This window comes from Mytilus californianus, unplaced genomic scaffold, assembly GCF_021869535.1.
Source record: "Mytilus californianus isolate M0D057914Y unplaced genomic scaffold, xbMytCali1.0.p SCAF_15, whole genome shotgun sequence".
Lineage (NCBI taxonomy): Eukaryota > Metazoa > Mollusca > Bivalvia > Mytilida > Mytilidae > Mytilus > Mytilus californianus.
In genome coordinates, this window is record NW_026262637.1 from 1,821,919 (window position 1) to 1,848,447 (window position 26,529).

The 26,529-nt window shown below is 32.6% G+C and overlaps 1 protein-coding gene across 1 annotated transcript in view; it reads left to right on the forward strand.

Annotated features, from left to right (window-relative positions):
• Positions 1-26,028, forward strand: part of LOC127725935 (uncharacterized) — a 94,561-nt gene extending 68,533 nt beyond the window's left edge. The window contains exons 13-18 of the mRNA XM_052233240.1: positions 8,530-8,952; positions 10,714-11,151; positions 13,563-13,994; positions 22,826-22,936; positions 23,248-23,352; positions 25,985-26,028. Coding sequence (XP_052089200.1) covers positions 8,530-8,952; positions 10,714-11,151; positions 13,563-13,994; positions 22,826-22,936; positions 23,248-23,352; positions 25,985-26,028 — 1,553 coding nt within the window. The remainder of the gene's footprint in view (positions 1-8,529; positions 8,953-10,713; positions 11,152-13,562; positions 13,995-22,825; positions 22,937-23,247; positions 23,353-25,984) is intronic.
• Positions 26,029-26,529: the final 501 nt, after the last annotated feature.

Genomic DNA, 26,529 nt, shown 5'->3' on the forward strand with positions numbered 1-26,529 from the left:
CCCGTCATTGTGTTATTGTGCTTTGGTAAATTTTTGTATTCTTGTCTTTCGTTTTTGCTTATGTTCTATATACCTTTTTGTTTTTCTTTGTTGACATATTGTTTGTTTTTATAGTGATTAAGATTATAACACAATGTTGACTGTTGTATCCCTACTTTTGACATTTTCACCTATTATATAGATATAAAAAGATGTGGTATGAGTGCCAATGAGACAACTCTCCATCAAAGTCACAATTTGTAAATGTAAACCATTATAGATCAAAGTACGTCCTTCAACACAAAGCCTTAGCTCACACCAAACAGCAAGCTATAAAAGGCACCAAAAATTAAATGACTAGTGTAAAACCATTCAAACATGAAAACCAATGGTCTAATCTAAACGATTTTATGTATAAGATTTCTAGTATTGTTAGGAATTAGGGAGGAGAAACCTTTGTGCTAAAATATTTCAAATTTGATTCTAATTGTCACATTTGCAGTAAGAACTAAGCTGTTCTGACAAAATGGCTAATTTTGAGAAACATCTTTTGTACTTAGTTTTTTATGGCAAATTAAACTATGTGTTTAAATGTTTTTTTCCGAATTGATTCCTGGTAAAAAACATACGATTTTTGTGAATTTTCTATAGTAACTGTGTTAAACGTTAAGGGTATGATTTAATAGTCACAAATTTAGGGAAACAACAGAACAGATCCTTCCGACAAAGCGTCCAATAACATGTCTTTGTCTGTAAATCGTTCTACTACGAGTGTCTTGTAAAAGAATTACGAATAAATGAGCACGCATGTAATCAAATATAAAAAACATATCATTTGACAAGGATGAGATTATGGCGAATCATAAGTCCTTCATTGCTTTAATGAACATTACATTGAACAGCAAATTTGGGAACTTACTTGTTTGTATTAGATACCTCAGTTTCACAAAATTCCGCAGAAACAACGGTACATTGCAGGCTCATCTGCTTGTTCTACAACGGAAGTGTCCGTTAAATTGACAAACATTATATCCGCAGTGAAAGAGGGTGTTCAGAAATACTGTGAAACTGTTTACTCGCATATTTGTATTAACCATATTCGGATTCTAGAAACCTCTGAAGAACTTCTGGATAATTTCAAAGCTCGATCTTTCTTTGAAACTTATTCTTTCATCAATCATCTGACTTTTCAACCCTGTAAATCACCACTACACATGTAAAAATTTAAAAATCGTCTAAAAGAAATAATCCACAATGCTTTATAATATAAAAATGATAGCATACGCTATTAATTTATTACTTTGGAATACCATACGACATATTTTTTTAATAGTGAACAAAAAGGTAAAACATGCTACACAGAGGAAATAGTGATCAGTATGCTGAAGTTTCTTATTGACAACAGAACAAACAAAACAAATTGAATTTTGAGGTAGACTTTTTCAACAAATTGTCGCAATTATTATGGAAACAAACTGTGCACCTCTCCTTGCCGACCTTGTCTTATTTTCACATGATTCGGAGATCTTCCGACACTTGTCAAAACAAGAAGATCAAAGAAGCCAGATCGTTTAATTTCACTTTCAGATATATTAATGATGTTCTTCCCATTAACACCTCAAACTTTTCTGATTGGGTTTCATTAATATATCCTCCAGAACTATAAATTCAAGAATCGACAGACACGGCTTCCTCTCCCTCATTTTTAGACTAATGCCTCTATTTGACATAAGCGGTCATTTCAGTACCAGAATCTATGACAAACGAGGCGATTTTAATTTTGTAATTATACATTTCCCAACTCATTTGTTATTCAAGAGCTTGCAGCTGCTACTCATACTTTATAAAATGTCACCAGTGTCCGAGCAGAAGGTTAATGAATGGTTATGTCAGAGAACTTCTCAACCTTTTTGTAAAAAGTTAATAGGAAGATACCAAGACCTTGTTGATGAATATTCCGTATTAACTTTACAAATAAAACATGATGGTATTGAATAATAGATTCTAGGTACTGATGTAGTTCATCATCTTTAATTACCTGTTATAGTAGTTTTGTTGTTGTAGGATTTCAATGAAAATCGATATATGGGTACGATATGCTGTTCTAGACTAAACCTGTATTAAAAACTATACGTATTAAATAGTTGCATGTTAAATGATGTAACGTGCTCCTTAAGCCTTTCGCATTCCTCCTTTATCAAATCACAATTGTTTGTCTAAAAGATAAATATCTATATTATTTTAACTCTTAAATCAAATTCTACGATTGCTAGACAGTGCACAACTTGAGATGAGTTGTGTTACCAAAATACCCAAAATAGTGGAGACTACCTATGACTTGAGGAGAAAGGATGAATGCAGTCTGAGAACATGCAAGATAATGTGTAAAGCGCGAGTAGGGTGGACAAAACTTGATACTTTATCTGAATCGATGAAAGCTGTTCGGTCATGCAATTATTAGCGCATTAAAAAACCATGATGTACATTGCGCTCAAAGATTTTAACCACTTTCAGAATGCCCGAGGGTGTTGATTCTTTTTCCTGTCTCCACGACAAATATTGTGTTGTTTTAACAGGCAGAGCATCAAACAATATTATTTTATATGAAAAAGTAATTATTAGGAATTTCATTTGATTAAGTTAAGCCATTTCAATTGATATTTTTATAGTGTGTCTTTCTATGTGATGTTACACTAGTATTACAGGTTAGGGTGACTGTTGGTGCCTGTTAAAACGTTTAAACTCGCAGCATTTGTTTGCACCTATCCTAAGTCAGGAACCCGTTGTTCAATGGTTGTTTGTTGATGTGGTTCTTAAGTGTTTATCGTTTCTCGTTTTCTATATAGATTAGACCGTTGGTTTTCCTGTTTGAATGGTTTTACACTAGTCATTTTGAGGCACTTTACAGCTTGATGTTCGGTGTAAGCAAAGACTCCGTGTTGTCGGCCGTACTTTGATCTATAATGGTCTACTTTTTCACAAATTGTGACTTGGGTAGAGATTTGTCTCATTTGGCACTCATACCACATCTCCTTATATCTATCACCTTAACACGAATTAACTGCAAAACTTGAAATCCCACATTATCCTTCAATTGGAAAAACAACTTTAAAATACTGATTTATTCTGTCGGGGATAATGCTCAGCATTTGATTAAACGCAAGTTAGACAACGTAGATTCTCTTTCCGAATGGATTAAGACTGTCAGTTTGTTGAAGTCAGAATTAAAAAAAATCCGAATGGGTCTATGAATACATATGCTACCTCAATCTTTAAAGACCCAAATGTTGCAAAGCACATGTTCTACCTTCATTATACTATATTATATATGTTGATGTGCATCCAGATAAAGCCTCGAACAATATAGTTTTTGTGAGTAAATCACATTACATGGCGTTGTTATTTCATTTTCTACTTATGAGTTTGAATGGTTTTTTTTTGTATCGTTCGCCTCTTTTTAACATGAACTGCTTGATAAATGATATAGGTTTATTATTTACCTGGAAGTTGAAAGTTCATTGTATACACCAACGACACTTACCAATCATTGATAATCATATGTATATTTAATGTTGTTTTGGAATGTTAACCAAAGATGAAGAACTGGATTTTACCTAGATACCCAAATTACCTAAGTGTCCTTACAAACAACAATGTATTGCTTGGTCTTTCAGGTGCTCCGCGAAACTTCTTTTGAAATTATCAACATCAATCTAATCAACGATCAAAGCCGAGCTACAATGTAACTGCGAAACTACCTATTCTAGGTAACAAGTAACAAATTCTAGAGATCTTTTAGAGTACATACAATCTAAGACTCTTTCAACTTGCAATAGTATCAAAACATTTGAATTATCTACACTTTACAGCAAGTTATTTCCATTCCAATAAAATTGAGAATGGAAATGGGGAATGTGTCAAAGAGACAACAACCCGACCATAGAACAGACAACAGCAGAAGGTCACCAACATCAAAACAAATTGAGGGCTGCTCCTGTTTTGTTTCATATAAATGAATGACCAACTGAGATACAACTTTTCGTTTCTATGTAGCAATATTCAAGTAGCGCCTGCATATTATATATATCTCCAAGTTGATACGATATTCAAGGGCCTGCGTTTCCTATCATGATTGAACTTGATAGAGGGTTTCTGCTGACAAGGAAGCTATTACATCCCTTTTTGGAGTTGGAATCATCCCATTAACACATTTACGAACACCATCGATATCACGAGTTGGTTGGCCGATGGAATATCTGTTGACGATGGATATGTTTCAATTGTTGTAAGTACAATACTGTCTTTTTCCCCAAAATTAATCCTACCGAATTAGACTAATCACCGAGTTTGTACTTACATGAGCAACACGACTGGTGCTCCTTATGGAACAGGATCTGTTTACCTTTCCAGTGCACCTGATATCACTAACTGTTTTGCGGGTTTAGTGTTGCTCAGTCTTTTGTCTACTATGTTGTGTTTTATATCCTGTTGTATGGGGGGGGGTTGTCACTTTGTGGGAGGGGGCATGGTTTTGTCAGTTTATTTTCGAGTTTGAGTATCCCTTTGGTATATTTCATCTTTCCTTTAAAATTACATCATTTATGTTAGAAAATCTCCAACCCGTCTCTCCTTTGTTACTAACATTAAAAAAAAAAGATGATAATATTTAATCTTTATATTTAAGAACGAGCTTAACAGTGTTTTTGAAAATAATAAAGATTTTTTTCCAAATCATTTATTATAATATTTTTTATATCATATCTCTCAATATACAACAGCAGTTATATGCTGTCTGATAATGTGAAATTACTGAATTAAAACAATTCTTTTAAATATATTTTAGTTTCAACAAGTATGTCAGCATTTCTTTTTTTGAATTATTTTCTTGGCTGTGCACGATGGAAAGATAATTGCATAATATTTTCCATTTTTATAAAAAAAAAAAAAAAGCATTATATGAAGAAGTTCTGACGTCATAACATTAAATCTTGTGTAATTCATATGTATTTCTTTTTAATTTTTTATTCATTATGTGCAAAGTTGAAATATTTCATTTTTTAGGGGGGACAGGCTTCGATAAACCTCACGATAACTGATATTCCCGTTTGAGACATTGTGACTAGATTCGGGTGGGTGGTGCGTTCATCGCCGCCTATATAGAAATGAGATGTGATATAAGTGCGAATGAGACAACTCTCCATCACAGTGACAGTGTGTAAAAATTCAACAATTATAGGTCAAAGTACGGCCGTCAACACGGAACCTTGAATCACGCCGAACAGCAAGCTATAAAGGGTCCCAAAATGACTGGTGTAAAACAATTCAAACAGGAAAACCAACGGCCTAATCTTTATGAAATAAGAGAAACGAGAATCACTCATGACAGGTCAAATTAACACGAAAGTACGATTTGAGAGTACTCGCAGTTACTGGAAGCTTGTTAAAAGCCAAAAACATTTAAAAATAAAAAAATCATGCATCAGACACTAAAATCAATTAAAACTTATTCCAGGGAATTAGTGTTTTAACGTCATGGACAGTCAAAGAAAACATGACTTGTGCAATGCCAAAATAAGAGTATCGACAGGCAATAGAATAGTTAGAATTTCACCTTATAATGAATATGTGTTATGTCATATATAGAAAAAGCAATCTCTATATAGAAAATAAACATGGATGTGTATTTATACATCCCATAAAAAACATTCGAAAAGAATACAGATTTACTTATGTTTTTATTTGTTGATGACAAAATCGATAATTGTGCCAATGTAAACAATATTCAAAGATCTTATTACAACATTAATAAGATAATATTTACTAATTAGTTATGGTTATCGTATCGACGCAACTGGTATCGCTTCGTTTGGACTTCATGCGATTTAGTTAATTTTCTTTAGATTTTTTTATCTTGATTTGTATATTCTTAAAGGATTCACGAAATTTGAACATCGGTAAACTACTATTGCATCGCATTAAAGACGTACGTATTCTCATATCTCTAATTTTACTTAAAAAACACCAAATATTTCTTTTTTAAGGTTCATCAAAAGGAATTGCAAAATATGACCGTGTTTACACAACAAAATCTGCTATGAGCACAGACAAACTGATGCATCTATGAAAGTTTTAAGGCGTGGCAGGACCTAGATATTTAAAAGTTACATGTAGTCTATGTTACAGAAAATTAAAAATTACCTGGATTTTGATGTGCATTTTATTTCCAGTCTGCAGATGATAGCAAAATAAACAAACACATGAGTTTCATTTGATACGGTCCACTCAGTTACACAGTTTAAATCACTTAATGTTTGCAGATGTCTATTGTCCATCTATTGTCCATTTGAATCAATACTATTACTTGATTTATTTCACTACTCTAAGCGGGGCTTAACCGGTTCGCTTATCATAGACCAGTCCATCTATGGATAGGTGTTTAGGAATAAACTCATCAATGAAGTGTCTAATTGTGGTCATTGGTGGGTTAAAATATGTAAACACTATATGTGTTTTCGCAAAGTAAAAAGAGAGACACAGGCGTTGATTTTTTTTTTAAATAGAGTTCGGCTGTTGTCTGCTCTATGGTCGGGTTGTTGTCTCTTTGACACATTCCCCATTTCCATTCTCAATTTTATTTTAAAACATGTAAAAATTGTCACATTTTGGTAATTGTGGATATGAAAGTATAACTATGACGACGGCATGTAGTTGCAAATTATACATATGTCGTTATCCTATAACGTTTTGACATACTTTTTTATTCCTTTCATTACGAATGCATTTTTTGTTGTTGTTGGGGTTGGTGCTAACCAGGTTAGCTTCTGCCTCTTTGTAAAGCCTATTATTGGAGTGGCCGTCGGTTGCTGAATCTGTGACTAAAAAAACTTTGACAAGTTGTAAACTATTTTTTTTTGTTGAGAGGAAACTTTCAATAAAAAATTATCTTCTTACCTTCTGCCATGATTCGTAATACAGAATGATTTACCCGAACTAGCAGATGTGCATAAATAGTAAGTCTGAGAAGCGGTAAAACATACATGTGTAAATCGAAAATTTCTTTTTTGGTAAAGGTGAATAGTATGATCATATTTAAGGAAGGAAAAATAGGGTGTAACAAAGGTTTTTGATAGAATAATGCAATAGCCGACATTTTGAAATTCTTAGCTATAGCACACATAAATGCTATACATTTAAAACTATTTCATTCGTGCCATTGGTGACACTGATTGGTGATTAGAAATTCATAATAATTATTATAACGGGAATCACCCTTATCACACATATCTTCAAATAGACTGTCCTTGTGCAAATTAAAACGTAAGCTCCGCCCAATCAGTTGAAATAACATTGGTTATACTCACAACATTTATTATATGAGGGATTTTCTCAAACCTCTATCCAAACTTAGTTTATTTTGGCACCTTCTGCATGAATGAAAAAAAATTGATATCAAAATCCAGAAAGTTTATAACTTTCTGAACATAAATTGCATTTAAATTGAATTGTCTAGTTCCTGTCATGCAATTCAACTTTTCCGGGTGCACAGGGTTGTCTGTACTCAGAGTAAAATTCGTGGTGTAAATACCGTTATATTTGGGGGTGGGGGGGGAGGGGTTATGTGTTTCAAAAACTTCTGATCTGATTTAGAGATTAAGGATACAACATATACAGTTAAGTCTGCCTCATATCTTGACTTACATCTAGAAATTGATAATTAGTGTCGGTTGAAAACAAAACTTTACGACAAAAGAGATGATTTCAGCTTCCCAATTGTGAACTTTCCATTTCTATGTAGCAACATTCCAGCAGCGCCTGCATACGGAGTATATATCTCCCAATTGGTACGATATTTCCGGGCTTGTATTTCCTATAATGATTTCCTTGATAGAGGGTTGCTGCTCACAAGGAGGCTATTGAACCAAGAGTTCTAAATGGTGAAGTTGAAATCATCCCTTCGTAAATTTTAAGGACGCCATCACGATGTTGGTTGACCGTTATGGAATAACCGTTTCACAGATAATATCGGATATGTTTCTTATGTCGTAATTACAATCCCCTTCCTTTTTCACCACGAATGTGACCTACCGAATTAGACTATTTACCGGATTTGTAATAACATGAGCAACACGACGGGTGCCACATGTGGAGCAGGATCTGCTTACCCTTCCGGGGTACCTGAGATCACCCCCAAGTTTTTGGTTGGGTTCGTGTTGCTTAGTCTTTAGTTTTCTATGTTGTGTCTTGTGTACTATTATTTGTCTGTTGGTCTTTCGGTTTTTTTTTTTCGATCTATGAGTTTGACTGTCCCTCTGGTATCTTTCTTTCTTTTAGAGACAAACACATTCCTCTGTAAGAACATATAACATTGACAAGCGTAAATATTCCTTAAAAACTAGTTTTGACATAATGTTCTTGACATGATTTGTGTAATAAATTAACAATTAATAAGGGGACTTACGAGGATGGAGAAAGTAACACAGTTAACTATGCATGTAGAATAAGTTTAAACTACATGATAACAATAGAATAATATTACAATTCATATTGTAGCGTCTATGGTATACATATGTATGTATGGTCCTTCAAGATATCCACCACTGCATTATTTTAACGAGATTGAGGGGATGAGGGATGAATTGATTTTGTTGAAAGGAAAAACTATAGGGATACTCTGGTTTTATTTTACATTGAAGATGTCAGAAAGTACCATGGATCCAAGTATGAAATTAATGCTTAGTAAAACAGGAAATATTCGAATGACAAACATAAAGAGCATTATATGTATTATAACTAAATCCTCAAAAGAAGAAGACTTTTCTATTATGGATTTAGGATCTTTGAAAAATGACATTGTAACAGTGGTCCGGGACAATGTGACGGTACCAATTATTTTGAAAGAAACCAAACAAATTGATGAAGATGGCAATGATGAGAAATGGATTTTAGATGTTATGGATGTGATACATAGACAAAGTAAGTTGCTTGATAGCCTTTAACTTATCTTGTTGCTTTTTCTCAAAGAGTTTTTGCATATTGCGCTTTTCATGGACAATAAATATTTCCCAAGGATGCTGCTTACAAGAAAGATATTGAACCAAGGGTTCCTAATGACAAGTTGATATTACTTCTTTTCAAGTTATTCGGATGTATGTATGCTTTGGAATATATATGTCATGCATTATATGTCAAGCGAGGCAGTCAGTGTTTACCCATCTAGATCACCAAATTCAACTCTCCTCCACCGAAAGATTTTTGGCATGAATTTAAATTCCCCATTTTCGTTTTCCTTATATATAGATATAGGATGATGTGGTATGAGTGCCAATGAGACAACTCTCCATCCAAGTTACGATGTATAAAAGTAAACCATTATAGGTCAAGGTACGGCCTTCAACACGAAGCATTGGCTCACACCTAACAGCAAGCTATAAAGGGCCCCAAAAAATTACTAGTGTAAAACAATTCAAACGGAAAAACCAACGGTCTAACCTATATAAAAACGAGAAACACGTATGAACTACATAAACAGACGACAACTACTGTAATCAGATTCCTGACTTAGGACAGGTGCAAACATTTGCAGCGGGATTAAACGTTTTAATGGTACCAAACCTTCTCCCTTTTCTGAAACAATAGTATAACATCACAACATAGAAAAACACACTATAAAATATCAATTGGAAGGCTTAACTCAATCAAAAAACGTAAATTAACACACAATGAACGAATAAATTTGACCTGTGACACCTGAATGCAAATACACAGTTAATAAAAAATTACAAGGGATAAATAATAAAGTCAAAAGTAAATAAACAGGTTTTAACAAAGTTAAGTATGATATCACGGTGAAATGTCAAACAATTTTTAGAAAATCATCACTTTTGAAGAAACCTGCGTCATATTATACACAGGTAAATGAAAATAATTTTGTTGTTAAGTATACTTCTTCTTCTGTGTGTATAATAACTGTTTGTCGATTGTACATTGTTTGATTATCTGTCAAAAAAGTCATTGACTGATTTGGACTTAAACGACTTCAGGCTTAACATATCGTTAAAATATCTTTTGTTGGAGACCGTAAGTTGACCACTAAATATCTTTTTGTCGTTTTATTACTGTCTCCTCAGTGTATATCAAGTGGTTTTTTTTCTTTTCTTTCTGTTAATAAAAATATGAACAAGAGGATGTGGTTTGATTATCGATGAGATAAATATTAAGCAGAAACCAAAAGATGTTGATCCAACCAAACATAGATCATCTTATGGTCTTCAACAATGAGTAAAGCCCAAACCGCATACTTGAAAATTCAAACGAGATAACCAAAGTCATCATAATGACTAAAACAAAAAATACATTCAATTGATAATAACAAACGACACGGACTGAATTTCAGGCTTCCAATTGTGACAGGCACATGAAGAAGGTGGCAACTTTTATCTTTGATGAATATTTTTTAAACATGTATGATACTACACTAACAGTGAAAAGTGTGCTTTTTATGTAGCTTGAGGTTCTTTTTGTTGTTTTTTTAATCTCTGCATTGTAGTCTACATAGGATAGTACATGTAATCTTATATAATTGAAGGTTGAAGCTGTTTACTGTTGAAAGTTTTACTTGTTGGCTTTGTCCTAAATAAGTCTTCTTGTTGAGTTTTGAAAGGCGGTATTTCAAAACGAAATATAAGTACTATCAATCATATGTTTCCTCATATTTATTTAAATCTTTTATTGTAGTGTCCATGGTATACACATTGAGGTTGATAAATAAGAGCGTACTTGGAAAAATTCAAAGAAATCGTCGGCGTGCTACACGTAATGATATCGATGATTATAAGTTGATTGTGCTTATGGGGAATACCAAAGAGGTACGATGCTTTTATTCTGATTTATCAAAATCAGAAAAGACTATAGACTCATATATGAATTTAATGCCTTTAGTAGAACTGCAAAAGACAGCAATTAAGGGTATCATATGTGTCGTAGCTAAATTTTCAAAAGAAGAAGACTTTTTACTGTATCCGAAAGTTCAGTCTCAGTTTGACGTTGACACAGTCACTGTAGTCCGGGACAAAATGACTGTCCCAAATCTGTTGAAAGAAACCAAACAAATCAATGACACTGGTACTGATGACAAATGGCTTTCAGATGTTATGGATATAATAAACAGAAAGAGTAAGAAGCTTTTATTAATCTTAACAATAATTATCTGAAACACAATCGAAGGAATACATAATTGATTACATAGTGTATATAGCTATATAGAGTATGTAAACTGGCACGATATTCGATCACCAAAGTATTAATGCAAAATGAAAATAATATATATATTTATATTTAAACTGATCCACGTCTAAATAGATTAAATGTTGATTGTTGCTATTTTTTGACACTGTATATGATTTTTAGTTTTATTTTGTAATAATTTTGATAATATCATTTACTTCTTTCTTAAAAATATATAGAGCAGATTTTGAATATATTTTTTGTAAATTTAATTTCATTCTGACCTTTCCGAATGCTAAATTTTCCCGAAAATCCATCTAAGGTTAACTTTGCCTGAGGGAATTGAAACCTTAGTTTCTTTATAATTTAAAATTTTTAAATTTTAAGTTTCTGTTTCGATATTCCAAAAATCTTTAACATTGGCGATATGAATCTTGGAAAAGGAAGGGAAGAACAAAAATTTCAATTTTCATTTCATATTATTATTAACAGATACGTTTTTTTTAGAATATTATTTCTTTCATGTCCAGTCATTTAATGAATCTCACACCATGCAGTAACTGCTTAAGCGTTTTGGTAGGATGTTTACAGGCATATAAATAAAAACATTTTTATACCAAAATTTGTGTCAGCTAGTTTTTGATAATTGCATCCCAACTTCGTGTTGGTCTTTCTAATATTCTATAGATTAGTTTAATATTCTTGGTTTTAATGAAACTTTCAAAACTGATCATTTCGATTCCCTCTAGCTTTCATCTAGACAACATAATTTCCATTTTACATGGTTGACTTTGGAGTCCAAAACAAAATCCCAGAGCTTTGTTTCTTTTTTACAATCATTAGGTTTACCTTTCAATTCAACCTCGTATCCCAAAATAGCATTAACATTTTTCATTATGGCCCTGAAAAAGAGTTGTTGGGCCATACAGTTTTACCCTTATCCGTCATTATGTCATTCCTTCATTCCTTCATTCCGTCATTCCGTCATTCCGCAACGAACAATTATACGTACTTTTTTTTCTAAACGCCTTCACATATTGATTTTTAGTATGTGAGTCTACAATGATGAGTTACAGATTGAGTTTACGTTTGGTCCGCTCCACTGGTTTTTGCAGAAATTACTGGGTTTGGACTTTGAAAATTTCATGAAAAAAGCAGTAATACGGACTTTTTTTCTCGCTGCTTTCACATATTGAGCTGATTTTTAGTATGTTAGTCTTCTATGATCAGTTATAGATTGAGTTTACGTCTTGTTTCGCTCCGCTGAACTGTGTCTAAATTATTGGCTTTGCATTTTTAATATTTCATAAAAATAACAGTCGTACAGACATTCATTCTCAAATTTCCACTAATAATGGGTTCAGGCGTTTTTTTGCAATCGAGGCATTTTGTGCCGACAAATCTTGTTATCAAAACTTATCTCTGTAAGTAAGATGTCTTGTTTTCAAAACGTGAAAACAAGAAAGCCATAAAAGCTGAAACAAAATTATAAAAGATTGCTTGGATATTTTGTATTATAATATCAAGAATTGCTAAGGTGTGGTGTGATTTTGAGGACAAGCTAAACGTCTTTGATTTATTTTATGCACCTATGAAAACATGAAGCTCACATTATGATTATAAATTATCTATGACCTTTTTCTAAAATAGGAGCTTACAGTGTCAAAATTTCTATTCCAACAAGGTTTGTAGAATACGATATCAAAAGAGGGGGGCGAAAGATTCCAGAGGGACAGTCAAACATATAGATCGAAAATAAACTGACAACCTCATGGCTAAAAAATAAAAAGACAAACAGACAAATAATAGTACACAAGACACAACATAGAAAACTAAAGACTAAGCAACTCGAACCCCACCAAAAACTGGGGGTGAGGTATCCTTAGAAATTAACGTTTTGCAATCCACAAACGTCAGGTTTTGTAAGCATCGAAACCAAAAGGCCGAAAAAGTACAACATGAAAACACAATTTGAATGTGCTTACAATTTGGCTACTCCTTTATTTATAATGTATTCTTCAGTTCATGTCTGTACCCGAATTAATGGAAACTTGATAAGTGGTAACCTCCGATTCAAACAGTTCTATAGCAACGAAACCGACCAATTGACAGTTGTTTCATTGGAAATCACTCAACAGCATCTTCTTTTTATATAAGTAGTGGTATACTGATTCTGAATTTTAACCAGCTGTTGGCTGTACTGAGTTAAATTTCGAACCAAGATGTGTATTATTGGCACTTAAGGCTTTCCACCATTTCAAAATGTGAATTGAAAATTTTTTCACGGTCATACAAGAGGACACATTGGTACCATCAAACAGGGTGAGGACATAATTTGTATTTAACTTATTATATTGTAGTGTCCATGGTATATATATTGAGATACACCGAAGATCGTTCAGGAAATGAGTCATATGATAGTAATCATCCAATGTATGATGAAAATTATAGATTGATTTGGCTTATGGGGAATACCAACGAGATACGATGGTTTTATTCTGCTTTGTCACAGTCCAAGAAGATTTCACGAAAAGAATTATTGCATGTGCCGTCAAAACAACTTCACACTGTCACTGTTCAGAATATGATATATATCATAGGAAAAACTACAACGGAAGACTCTTTACAACTCCCAAATTTTGAGGATTTTAAATATAACCCAGCAAACGTGATAACAATAGTTCTGGAAAATATACAGGTACCAAATGTTTTGAAGGAAACTAAACAAATCAATGTCACTGGTAATGATGACAAATGGTTGTCGGATGTATTAGATGAAATCAAAAGCACAGGTAAGTTTTTAAAAGTTGTTTTGATCTGAACTTAACGTTTAAGGCGAGTGACATTTTTTTCAAAAGTCGCTTGCTTAACGACTTTAATGCACCCACCTAACATACGTCTTTATTATATATCATTCAAAAGCTTATTAACTGTACATTCTGTTTCGCCCTGTCGTCAATAATTCGCACGGTTCAATTTTCGGTAAATCAAGGTCAAACGTCAAGAATGAACATTTCTAAATTTTGCAAGATTTTCAAGAAAATCACCTTTTCTGGTTCTTATATGACATTTGGTTTTCTTTTTGGAGTTTTTTTTTTGATTTTTTTTTTTTGGTTTTTTTTTTTGGTTTTTTTTTTTTAAAGTGTAATACCACCATTTATTTTCCCCTATTAATCTTTGTTAAATTTGCACTTTTCAAAAAATTGTGCAGAATTTATTTTTGTTTCAAATAAAGAAATACTTGGCATGAGTAAAGTTTTATCCTGTCCAGTACTATCGAAAAAAAATCACATAACATTTTATTGCATATAACAAAATAACCATCACTGGAAGTTAACCAATCAAATCTTCCCCCTTTTTTAACCCGTGTACAAGCTTTAGTAACCATGTAACCTCAAGTTTTCAAAATATTCTATAGGAACCCTAAATAAAAAAATAATGGTGCTTTGAAATACCCAAGATATATGTTTATGACCCAGAAATGTTTTACTGCAATGAAATGTAGGATCGATAACCTACAACGGTCAAATTCAAGGGAATATTTTTTTTCGACCTTTTTTCGTATGCAAACGGATGTGACGTACTATGATTTGGTGGTATTACACCTAAAGAAGACTTTTATGTTAAATAAACTGAATGTGTCTTTTTTCCTTTGTAATACTGGTTATTTCAAGCATTCCTGTCAAGTTTTGTCATAATCAGTTCAATAGTTTGAGAAAAATCTAGTATAATGTAAGACGACATCTACAGCGATTCGAGCAAAATTACTTCGAAAAATTCAAACCAAGCCGCATCATGATAGAATAAAGTGTGGACCAATAAATGTTCAAATATTTATCTCATCTGCCTACAAACGGTTGAATATGATACAAAAGATGACTTTAGGATGATAAATACTACTAATGGACCTCTTTGTCTTCCTTATAAGGTCTCTTTTGGTCCATTTATACCTCTCATTTCCTCAAAATTTCTACTTTTTAGGCCAATAAATAGAAATTTGGGGGTAACTTTCACTCATTTATGATAGAAATGTTATGATAAATGATTAATTGAAGTATTCAAGCTGAATGAGCTATCCGAATAAAAGTTTACTGTCTCCAAGGAGGTTTCAATAAGTCCTTACGTAGAACTTAAATTACGCCGCGTTCCAGAGAGGGACATAAAAAGCTTCTCTTTTGGTGAATAATTTGTTGTTACTGCTTTAAAAGTAATTTCATTTACTTAAAACTATATATTTATTAAAGTTTTTCTTATGAAAAATTTTCTAGTATAGCAGAATATAAGAAATAAGGAGAAAAAGCTCCCCAAAACTCTAAGTATGGCTTGTTCTGTCAACTAATATTCATGGTAAAGTCCTATTTCAAAGAAATTTTCTCATAAAATGTGTTTTGAAGACTCAGTCCACTCAGAATATTTCATTATTTGTAATATTTCACTTGAATAGCAAGAAATTTATACACATGAGAGTATTCACAAGGTCAAAGGTGCATGTACAGCTTCCTATTTTAGGTGTAATACCACCATTGATTTTCCCCTATTAGTCTTTGTTAAATTTGCACTTTTCAAATATTGTGCAGAATTTATCTTTGTTTCAAAAAAAGAAATACTTGGCATGAGTAAAGTTTTATCCTGTCCAGTACTATAGAAAATATTTCACATAACATTTCATTGTATATAACAAAATAACCATCACTGGAAGTTAACCAATCAATTTTTTCCAATTTTGTAACCCGTGTACAAGCTTTAGTAACCATGTAACCTCAAGTTTCCAAAATATTCTATAGAAACCCCAAATAAAAAAAAATGGTGCTTTGAAATACCCAAGATATATGTTTATGACACAGAAATGTTTTACTGCAATGAAATGTAGGATCAATTACCTACAAATGTCAAATTCAAGGGAATATTTTTTTCGACCTATTTTCGTATGCAACCGGATGTGACGTACTATGATTTGGTGGTATTACACCTTAAATCATATGAACTCTATAGAACAGAAAACCATAATTCCATTTAAGCAAATTTCAATTCTCAAATCATCCTCCAGAAATAGTTAATTTGAGCTAAAATCAAAATCTTTCTCAATGTATCAATATTCATATGTTAAAAATAAGTTTATCGTTTAAATGATTTTTTGAAATTGATATGATATTTGTCAGGAATCAGTGTTCAAATGAAGCTTTTGCATTTGTCTCAAACAATTTTTTATCAAATAGTCCGTTTCTATGTATGTTGGCGTTTGTTTTTGTTACACTTCAGTGTTTCTGTTGTTCCGTTGTTTTCCTCTTATAGTTGATGTGTATCCCTCGGTTTTAGTTTGTAACCCGGATTTGTTTTCTCTCAATCGATTTATGACTTTTAAACAGCGGTATACTACTGTTGCCTTTATTCAAATACCACCCTCTTCAAATAGGGATCGTTTTGCTTTCTTTCGTTAAGATAACACATCGAATGTTGTCAATATCAAGAAAAACTAAATTACCATAATCGAAAAAGGGATAATAAAAGTGTTTTAATGAATAAACTGTAAGAATAAGTTTTTTCTATGTTGAAAGTCAAAGACATGTTAAGAAATTCATTCTCGTTTAAGATTGAAATAAATACTGTTTTCACCAAGTGCTTTTCTATCACAAATCCGGCTTCTGTTTTTATGTTATTACACTATCACATAATATATTAGTTTTTTTATCAAATAAGAACGAAAATTAAGAATTTGGAAGATTGTATAACCTTCCGCAGCAACTGTCATCACCAACAGCTTCAGGTAAGGTTAATTCGTACATTTCTATGTATTGTTTTAATGTCAGGTTGTTGTATGTCCTACTATATTGCTTCTGTTTCTTCGACTATAGTTTTAGACTTCCTTCTTGTTATCTTGTTCCTTCTTTCAACCAAGGAAAGAATAACCAGTCTGCTCAAAGTTAATTGAATTAATGAAATCACAATAGAACTTAAAACTCAGATATTGATGTAAGACATCATTTGGTTTTGAAGTTTGTTTGTACCTGTAGAAAACTTATTTCAGATCCTGATTTTTACGGAGATGTTGTTTACCGTGCCCGGAAATTTAAAAACGATCCTGGTAAACGTATCGATCCTTTAAATAAACTTTTTCTAAAAGGTTACTAATGCAACACTGTAATTAGATCTTTGAATATTGTTTTATTGGTATAAATATTGATGTTGTTATCAGTAAATTAAAAGCAAACTAAATATTATTGTTATATACATATGCACTTTCATGGATCTACAATCTATCGAAACCTGTATCCTGGAATTGCACAAGGTCATGTTTTTCTGTGACTGTTTATGACGCCTATACACTAAATCCATTGGATGTTGGATGTGTAATGATTGATAATTTAGTCTTAGATGCAAGATTTATTTTTCAGTTGGTATTGGGTTTGAACTAGCTGTCAATAACTACGAGTACTCTCAGATCTGTACTTATGTGTTTATGCTGTTGGGATGTACAAGTACCCGACCACGTCCACTCTGTGTTTTTGTTTGATGTATTTCTATTTGTATCCATCTGATGAGTTAACCCTTTTTCAACTGATTTTGATAGTTCGTTCTTATGTTGTACTGTTACACCACTGTCCTATGTTAGGGGGAGGGTTGGGATCCCGCTAGCAAGTTTAACCCCGCCACATTCTGTATGTATGTGCCAGTCCTAAGTCGGGAGCCTGTAATTCAGAAGTTGTCGTTTGTTGCTGTGTTACATATTTGTGTTTCATTCATTTTTTTGTACATAACATAGGCCGTTCGTTTTTCTCGTTTGAGGAAAGAGACTTTTGTGTCTTTAAAGATCGGTAAAGCATGTGTATTTAAGACCCGTACATTTTTGTTTTATTTTGATTACATCGCCTTAATCCATTCGGAAAGAGTATATTCGAGTTAAGTCGATTCCATAGCAAACACTTTAATACTCGACCAAAGGACATTAAGGCTTGAACAATACCCGATCCCAGGAGTTTGAACCTTACTCGACCAGTCTGTGCCAAAATGTGAACCGTACTCGACCCAAAAAACTCGGCAAGGAATTCGTTTTTGTCCCGGCTGCCTATAATGTCATTATTGTTTGACGTAAGTTTTATATTGAGGTTCTGCAAAGGTAATGACTTTCCAACTGATTCAATTTGGGGAAATTACATCGTTAACGAATTGTTTTTTAGCTACCTCTTTACAAGCAGACCCGAAAAACATAAAAGTGCCAACTATTTAATAGCTGCACAAAATACATTACAAATCTAGATTTATTTCGTATCCAGCCCATTGTTCTCTACTAAACTGTCTATTCTACTTACTTGTACACTTGGTATAATAAAACAAAACCGGTAATAAATATAAATAAGGCCTACAAAAATCGTGGAATTAATTACTTTTAGAGTGTAAAAAATTCGTAAACGCATTTGACTAACAGGTCGAACAACGGATGTTCTTAAACCCTGCTGACTGCCATTGGCGATTGCCAAATAAATTGATCACCAGTACAAAATGGATCTTAATATTAATAAATACCAAACAGAAAACAATAAACTTGTGGAAAAGATGGTTTATCACAAACATGAGGTGCAAAAATGTTTATACACCATATCCGGATTTCGACAATTAATGTCTCTTTAGTGATGTTAGGGATCGAAATGGTATTATGAAGGCCATATAATTTACCTCAATTTAGGATAGACTCTTGAATTTTAAAGAGTCAAAATAGGATGAACGGAATATATAGATATAGATCTTTAACGGGAAGCTTAATACTTAATATTTATATATCTCAATTTGTTCGATTAGTTCGTGTATGTAACAACGTTTTTGGTTTTAACGAATGAAATATCTGTAGTACTGAAAATTATTACAACAAGGTTTTCGATATCACAAACTTATCAAAACTTTTAGGAAAATGGCTATTGTTATCTTATAGTTCGTTTCTGTGTGTGTTGCATTTTAGTGTTTCTGTAGTGTCTTTGTTCTCCTCTTATATTTGATGTGTTTCCCTCAGTTTTAGTTTGAAACCCGGATTTGTTTTATCTCAATCCATTTATGAGTTTCGAACAGCGGTATACTACTGTTACCTTTATTTACTAAATTTTATCTTCGATACAAAGACATCATTTGTAAATATCAATCAACGTGGAGATATCGTATACGTTTGGAATTTTGACATCCTATATTTTATGGTAATATTCTATAAAAAGAAAAAAAAAGTCGTCATTCACCTTAAACGCTAACCGAATCTTTAATTTAATTAGGCCTATTCAGAGGGGATATAGTTACGATACTGTTGTCAAGTCATTAAAGATGGAATTTTTTTTTTGGAATTAATATTAATTCACTCATAAAGTCTTTGCATCAAAAATAAACACTTTTATTCTTAAACCAGTTGTTGGCCTTATACGGATTATGTTCTTTTCGTGTTATTTATGATGGCATTATACTTACCCCTACGCATTTTTGCGCCTATCCCAAGTCATGAACCTCTGGCCTTTGTTAGTCTTGTGTGGTTTTTTCTTTTTATTTTGGTTCATTAATATGTTTCGGAGTTTAGTTTGGTGTCCATTTTTGCTGAACTAGTATACATTTGTGTTTAGAGGCCAGCTGAAGCAGGATTTTCTCGCTGTGTTGAAGACCCATTGTGGCCTTGGGCTATTTTTCTCATCTGACAAATCACTTATATAGTACCGTTTGGTCAAATGTCTAGCTAAGGGAAACAAATTTTGTAAATGAATAAACTCTTAATAGAAACTGAGAGATTAAGAATAGATCGAGGATTGTTAAGATTTAGTCGAGTATGGTTCAGTCTTCGTTGAGTATGATTCAGACTTGGTCGATTATGGTTCAGACTTGATCGAGTGTGGTTCAGATATCAGATTCTTTTAAATGGTTTAGAAATGGTAGAGTACATGTCATTACAAGTTCAGAATGTCTAGTATGGTTCAGACTATAGTCGAAAAATATCAAACAAAATTCAGACCAATTCCGATTGGCCGAGTAAAAAACAGTACAATCGAGTACAAATATTGCCCATTTCAGACTCATACTAGTTAGCAGTGTTATATATTTTAATGTTGCTATGTGATTTAATTGTACTAAATCGTGTTTGAAATGCAAAAAGAAGAATCACTGTTCTATTATGTACAGTTTCGGATAGGTTATCCATAACAGTGACATTTGGCCTTATTTGGATATCTACTAGACAACATATTGCCTTTCAATCTACAGGTTTATAAACCACCATAAATAAATTAATAGAAACATTAAAGTTGTTCGATATAAAATTGAGAATGGAAATTGGGATTGTGTCAAAGAGACAACACCCCGACAAAAGAACAGAAAACATGACAGAAAATACCACTTAATTATTTTTGTTCAGTCCGTAGCGATTAGCAGGATTTAGCCCTATCAATAACCTTCAAACTCAAACATCTTGAGATCCAGGTATGTTTGTTTTTCCTAAATACTTCAAGCTCTATCTATATGACCAATATAATCATCAAAGATTCCAGGCTAATAATTGCGCATGCCAGATGCGCGTTTCGTCTTCAAAAGACTCATCAGTGACGTTCGAATCAAAAAGTAAAAAAGCCAAATAAAGTACGACGTTGATGAGCATAGATGAACCAAAATTCAGAACTGTTTTGGAAAATACAGGTACCAAAAGGGACTTAAAAATAGCCTAAAGGTCAATTTTGCCTGAGGAATTCGGAACCTTAATTTCCTAATAGTCTCTTATTTTATCGACGGGGAGCTTAGGAAAAGTCTGTAAAACATCATGAAAGTACTGACTACTACTAGTATGTTGATGATATCCTCAGTATACCGGCAGTGGTGTGGACCTAGTGCTAGTAAATGAAAAAAAAATGATTTCGTGCGTCCATCCGATATTTGGCATAGTGCATGCACCTATTGGATTGCCAAATGGTGAACGTCGGCGATTTAATCTTTCAAAAGATAAGTAGGGCATTTACATAAATTAAGTGTATGACATGATGACAAACGCTTGTTTCATAACTATATAGGACGTGAAATTGAAAAATAGATATCTACTGCGAATTGACATAATAAAGTAAACAAACGTATTGGACATAATGATATAGCAGTAATAATACCAATTTTACTGAAATAATGTTGATTTATCCAACAAAGGCCAAAACATTACCTCAACTTTCAGACAAAATGTATAATGTAAATTAATTAGAAATGAGGAGATTTGCAGTTTGCAGAACAATTTCGAAACTAAATGTACAACTAACATGATTCGAAGCAAAAACTGATACGAATGTTTCCGAAATCCAAATACATTCATGAAAGATCATATAATCCAACAAAATATAGGACCCTCAAAAAAGCATCTTGTTCAGGTGGATCAACCTGATAATGATAACAGTGTGTTCTTAAAAATGGTAGCAGTTCTGCAAAAACAAAATCACTTTAAATAATTCTATCCCTGACCATGTTAAGCCAAAGTCTATAAATTGGTATTGACTGCCTCTCATGTAAGCACGTATAAATAAGGAGTGAGAGCAAAAACTGGTCTGGCTGGAATCAGAATAATGAGTCCAGATAGACTGACATGTCTAACTGCGAACTATTGCCTTGTAAACAATTTTCTGGTTCTGTTGATAAAACATTGGTGGCATTGGGCTCTTTTCTACTCTTTGTCGGGTTCTTGTCTCCTTGACACATTCCCCGTTTCTATTCTCCATTTATAGAAAGGCTAATCGAAGAATTCAAATATAGAAATATATTCAACGAGTGACCGAACAACACATTAATTAACGAATGCGCGTAGCGCATGAGTTAATTATCAGTGAAGTAATTCGGTACTGGCATGAAAATACGGATTTTGTGTTATTAAAATTTGCTGTTACAAAATTTTGGAAATTATTTCAAACTAAGGAATGTATCTCCCTCATGCAAAGCTCTGATTCCTTGTCCGGCTTTGGCTATACTGTTTTGTTCTTTTTGGTTTATAGCTCTTCATCTTTTTAATAAGCTTTGGATTTTCAAATATTTAGGACTCGAGCATCACTGAGGAGATATTGATTGTCGAAATGCGCATCTGGCGCAAAAACATTGGTACCGTTTATGTTGTTACTATTGTTGTATAACGGCAGAGGAGTGAAATAACCGAGTTTATTTCACATGTGAAATTATCGGTTTTTGTTTCACTGGAAAATCACGGTAATTCATTGCAACCAATTTAATAATCTCCGTTAACAATCCGACTCCGCGTGTCGTCCCGTAGAAAGCAGAGTTCATATTTACATAGGTCAAAATACGCATTTATTTTTTGTCATCATCATCATCATATATTTATATGTGTTGGCAGTTATGGAACTAGCTGTTTTCATTATTTGTATAGACGTCTATACCCAAACTTAACAATTTATGAATATAAGTGTGTTTCTTTCCAATAGTCCATTGATTAAGCACTTATAGAAATTTATGGAATAAACATATTGATTATAAGTATTAAGACAAACCGAATGGACCAAATTGAAAATGACATTTAAGGTTTCAGCGCAGACAAAATAGAAATCATTAAGTAGAATACACACTGTCAGGTATATGAAAAAAGATAAAACTTACGACATCTTACACCAATTAATTTATTTTTCAGAAACGATTAACATTCGTACTCCATTTCTTGACGTGAGAGAAACCCTAATGTTGACACCTTTTAGGAAGAGCAGAAGAATAACAAGTATGGGTAGATACAATAGACGCAGAGGTACTGTATGTTATAATTATCTAAGTATCCTGAAATGAACAGAATGTAGGTGCGATTTATTAACAGTAATTTATATATATTTAAACAAAATTATTCAAATATGTTAAGAAGATACAAAATAACGAAAAAAATAATAAAAAATAAATTAAAAAAACACGTTCTGGCGTGTAAAATTTTACGTTTAATAAAAGAATAGAACTTTTATGACACTATTCTTGCAACATTATCTTTCTTTTAAAAAAAACAGATAATTTTCAAAAGAAAGTAAAATATTACAACACATAACACATAGGATTTAACATTTCTTACAGAATTAGGGAATGTGTATAGTGTTTATCCACACCATCATGGAGTAACAGAGGACGAAGAATGGAAATGTATTATAACAGACCAGGATATAACGGATCTATACCAAGGTAACATTGTTAGCATACAAAAGTAGTCTTTAATGACCCTACTCACTATAGCCACATGTTTTGAATGTCCAGGATATTTAAATACCAGACTAGTCGTCTAATCTATAAATCTGTATCCCATTCCCGATTGTGACAATTTGACTGAGCGTTGATAACATTAGGTGGCAAAACCTTTAGAAATTCAGGGTCATCAATGCTCTTCGTCTTCGTCCTTTAATTTGTCTTTTAACTATTTTGATTCCATGGAAAACCCATTCATGCGTCTCATAGCAAAATCATTTAGGAAAGAATTGAATGTCTTTGTATGATTTATAGTCACATTGTGCAATATTTTTGATTATTTTTTTATTAAAAGACGAGAAGGCTATTCAAAAAGCAGATTTAGATCCTTTAAGAATTTTTCAGTATAAGGACATGGAAAGTAACTACACATTGCTAGTTAACATACAAATCGTGGTGCCAACGATAATAATTTAATACAAATAGACAGGAAATACGAAAAACAAACAAAGGTATGGATTTGACTCATTGTTGAAGGCCGCACGGTTACCTATAGTTGTTAAGTTCTGTGTCATTTGATCTCTTGAGGAGAGTTGTCTCATTGGCAATCATAAAAAATCTTCTTATTTTTATATTAAGTTCATAAAATTACAATGATTAAACACATAAAAAAATATATCCGCTAACCGGGTCCCTGTGCCTAAAATTGCTAAAAAAATCCGTGTCATTTGAACTCGTCGAATCATGGGCAATCATACCACATCTCTTTAATTTATTAAACAGGACATAAAAATAAATAAATTGGTTGAAATAGGCAATGTCCATCGATTCGTAATAAAAGAAATTACAATGTAAAACATAAACACAGCCAACAGTAGCAAGATTCATATACAACAGAGACTTGAGAATGGTTCAAGAAGTCGGTCCAAACCGAAAAGGAACCACTTCAATATCCCCCAGAAATCGAAGAAAGGAGAAGACATCTTTATCCAAGAATGAAAGAAGCAAAAGAACAAGGAAAATGCTACAATGATCATAAAAGATAAACTGATAATAGATGGAAATGTATATAACCTAATGCCAGACCACGAGATTCAGGGAACAAAAGTAACTAATGAAATGACTAGACCTGCGAACAGGCCAAGTAAAAGAGCACGAACTAACTCTTCCAACAGTAATCTACCTGAATAATGTTGCGGATGGGGACTCTAAGATTCGAACTCTTTTTTTTTAAATACTTTCTTTGAACATTTGCGGTATAAAAAGATGAATGCAATATCCGGACTTGATTGAACTTATAAACTCATATCATATTATTTTCCTACAAGAGACAAACACCGATGACTGCGATGATATTTTTATTCCAAGCTATATTTTAGAGATAAAAACAGATGGAGATTCAATGACAGGAGATCCGGGGGTTTAATTGTGGGGTTCAAAGAAACTTTTTAGGGACACATTAAAATTATCAAAAGTAATAGCAAATACGTCCTTTGGTTTAAACTCTCTTCTGCTTAAACTAAACTAGATGAAGATGCCCTATTTGGCACTGTATACATTCCACCAGAAAATGTTAAATATATCTCATGCGATGGTTTCCGTGAAATTGAGAACGAACTATTAACTTTGTCGAGCGATTGTAAATATATATGCTTAGCAGGAGATTTCAATACCCGATCGTACACCGATCCAGATTTTATACAAATAGATCCAAATAATATTGTCGATGAGATCAATGATCTTCATTGCATACCGCAAAATGAGAAGGACAAACTAGTAAATTGTAATATTCATAAAATAAGAGGTAATAAGGATAGAAATTAAAAAAAGTTTAGCAACTTGCTTCTTGGCATGTGCAAATTTAATAATTTGTTTACAATGAATGATCGTATTGACGGAAATATATCAGGCAAATTAACAAGTAAAAGTTCATCTGTGGAACTACCGATTTCGTACAAATGGTTCGTCATTCCGTTGTACTCAACTTTAGAATATTGTACTCAGACGTCCACTGCCCATTAGAAATATCATTGATCTTTGAGACGGAGTATCAGTTGGAAAAAAACATGTACCAACGGCCAAATAACTAGAAATGGAGATAAGATAAGCAAATGGAATATTGAATGAAATGACATATTTAAAGCTAACAAATATGCTGTTAATGTATCTGCATTAGAAGAAACCTGGTGAATGGACATTTTATTAAGAATCCGTATCTTTTAATTTTTATTCATATCATATTTCTGGGTTTATTTTTGATTTTGTTTGTTTTTTGTGTTTACTTTTGAATTTTTGTATTTTTGTGTTATTATTTTGTATTTTTGTATTGTTTTTGTATAAAATTACTCCATGAACCACCTTAATCATTGTATGTTTAATTATTATGTTTCCCCCTCTGTACCTTTCTTAATTGGTTTTAGAGAATAATGTATCTATCTATCTCCTTATTTCAAATAGCATAATAATTTTTGTTAATTCATTACATACAACTGCTTATAAAAATACTTATTTACAAACTAATCCTTTGTCACAAACTGTATATACAAAATGAACATAAGAACAAATGTGCACGAGATAGTAAGACACAAACTTTATAACCGTTTTAATTTGTATTTCTAAAATTTGATTTAAGGTGATGGAGATGACAAAAGTGAAACCGATTCAGGTATAGCGTGAGATATCAAAGGTAATTTATTTTTATGTGTATACCCACCTACGATAGTAGTAAGATCATTATGTTTTCTGGTCTATGCGTCCGTTCGTTCGTTCGTCCGTCCGTCTGTCCCGCTTCAGGTTAAAGATTTTGGTCAAGTCAGGATAAAGTTTTTGGTCAAGGTAGTTTTTGCTGACGTTGAACTCCAATCAACTTGAAAGTACACATATGACCCATGATATGATCTTTCTAATTTCAATGCCAAATTTTGACCCCAACTGAATACTGAAAATGATAGTGCAAGTGGGGCATCCGTGTACTATGGACACATTCTTGTTTTTATTATCAGTAAATATGAATTATCACTCGAATTTTACTAGCTATATATATTTTATAAGGAATTTGTAAAATCCCTGATTTTGACTAGGGATTTTACGAAATCCCTGAAATAATTAAGATTTATTTTTATAGATTCAGTGATTAAATTCATAAAATAATCGATCTTTTTGTTTAAATTATTCATT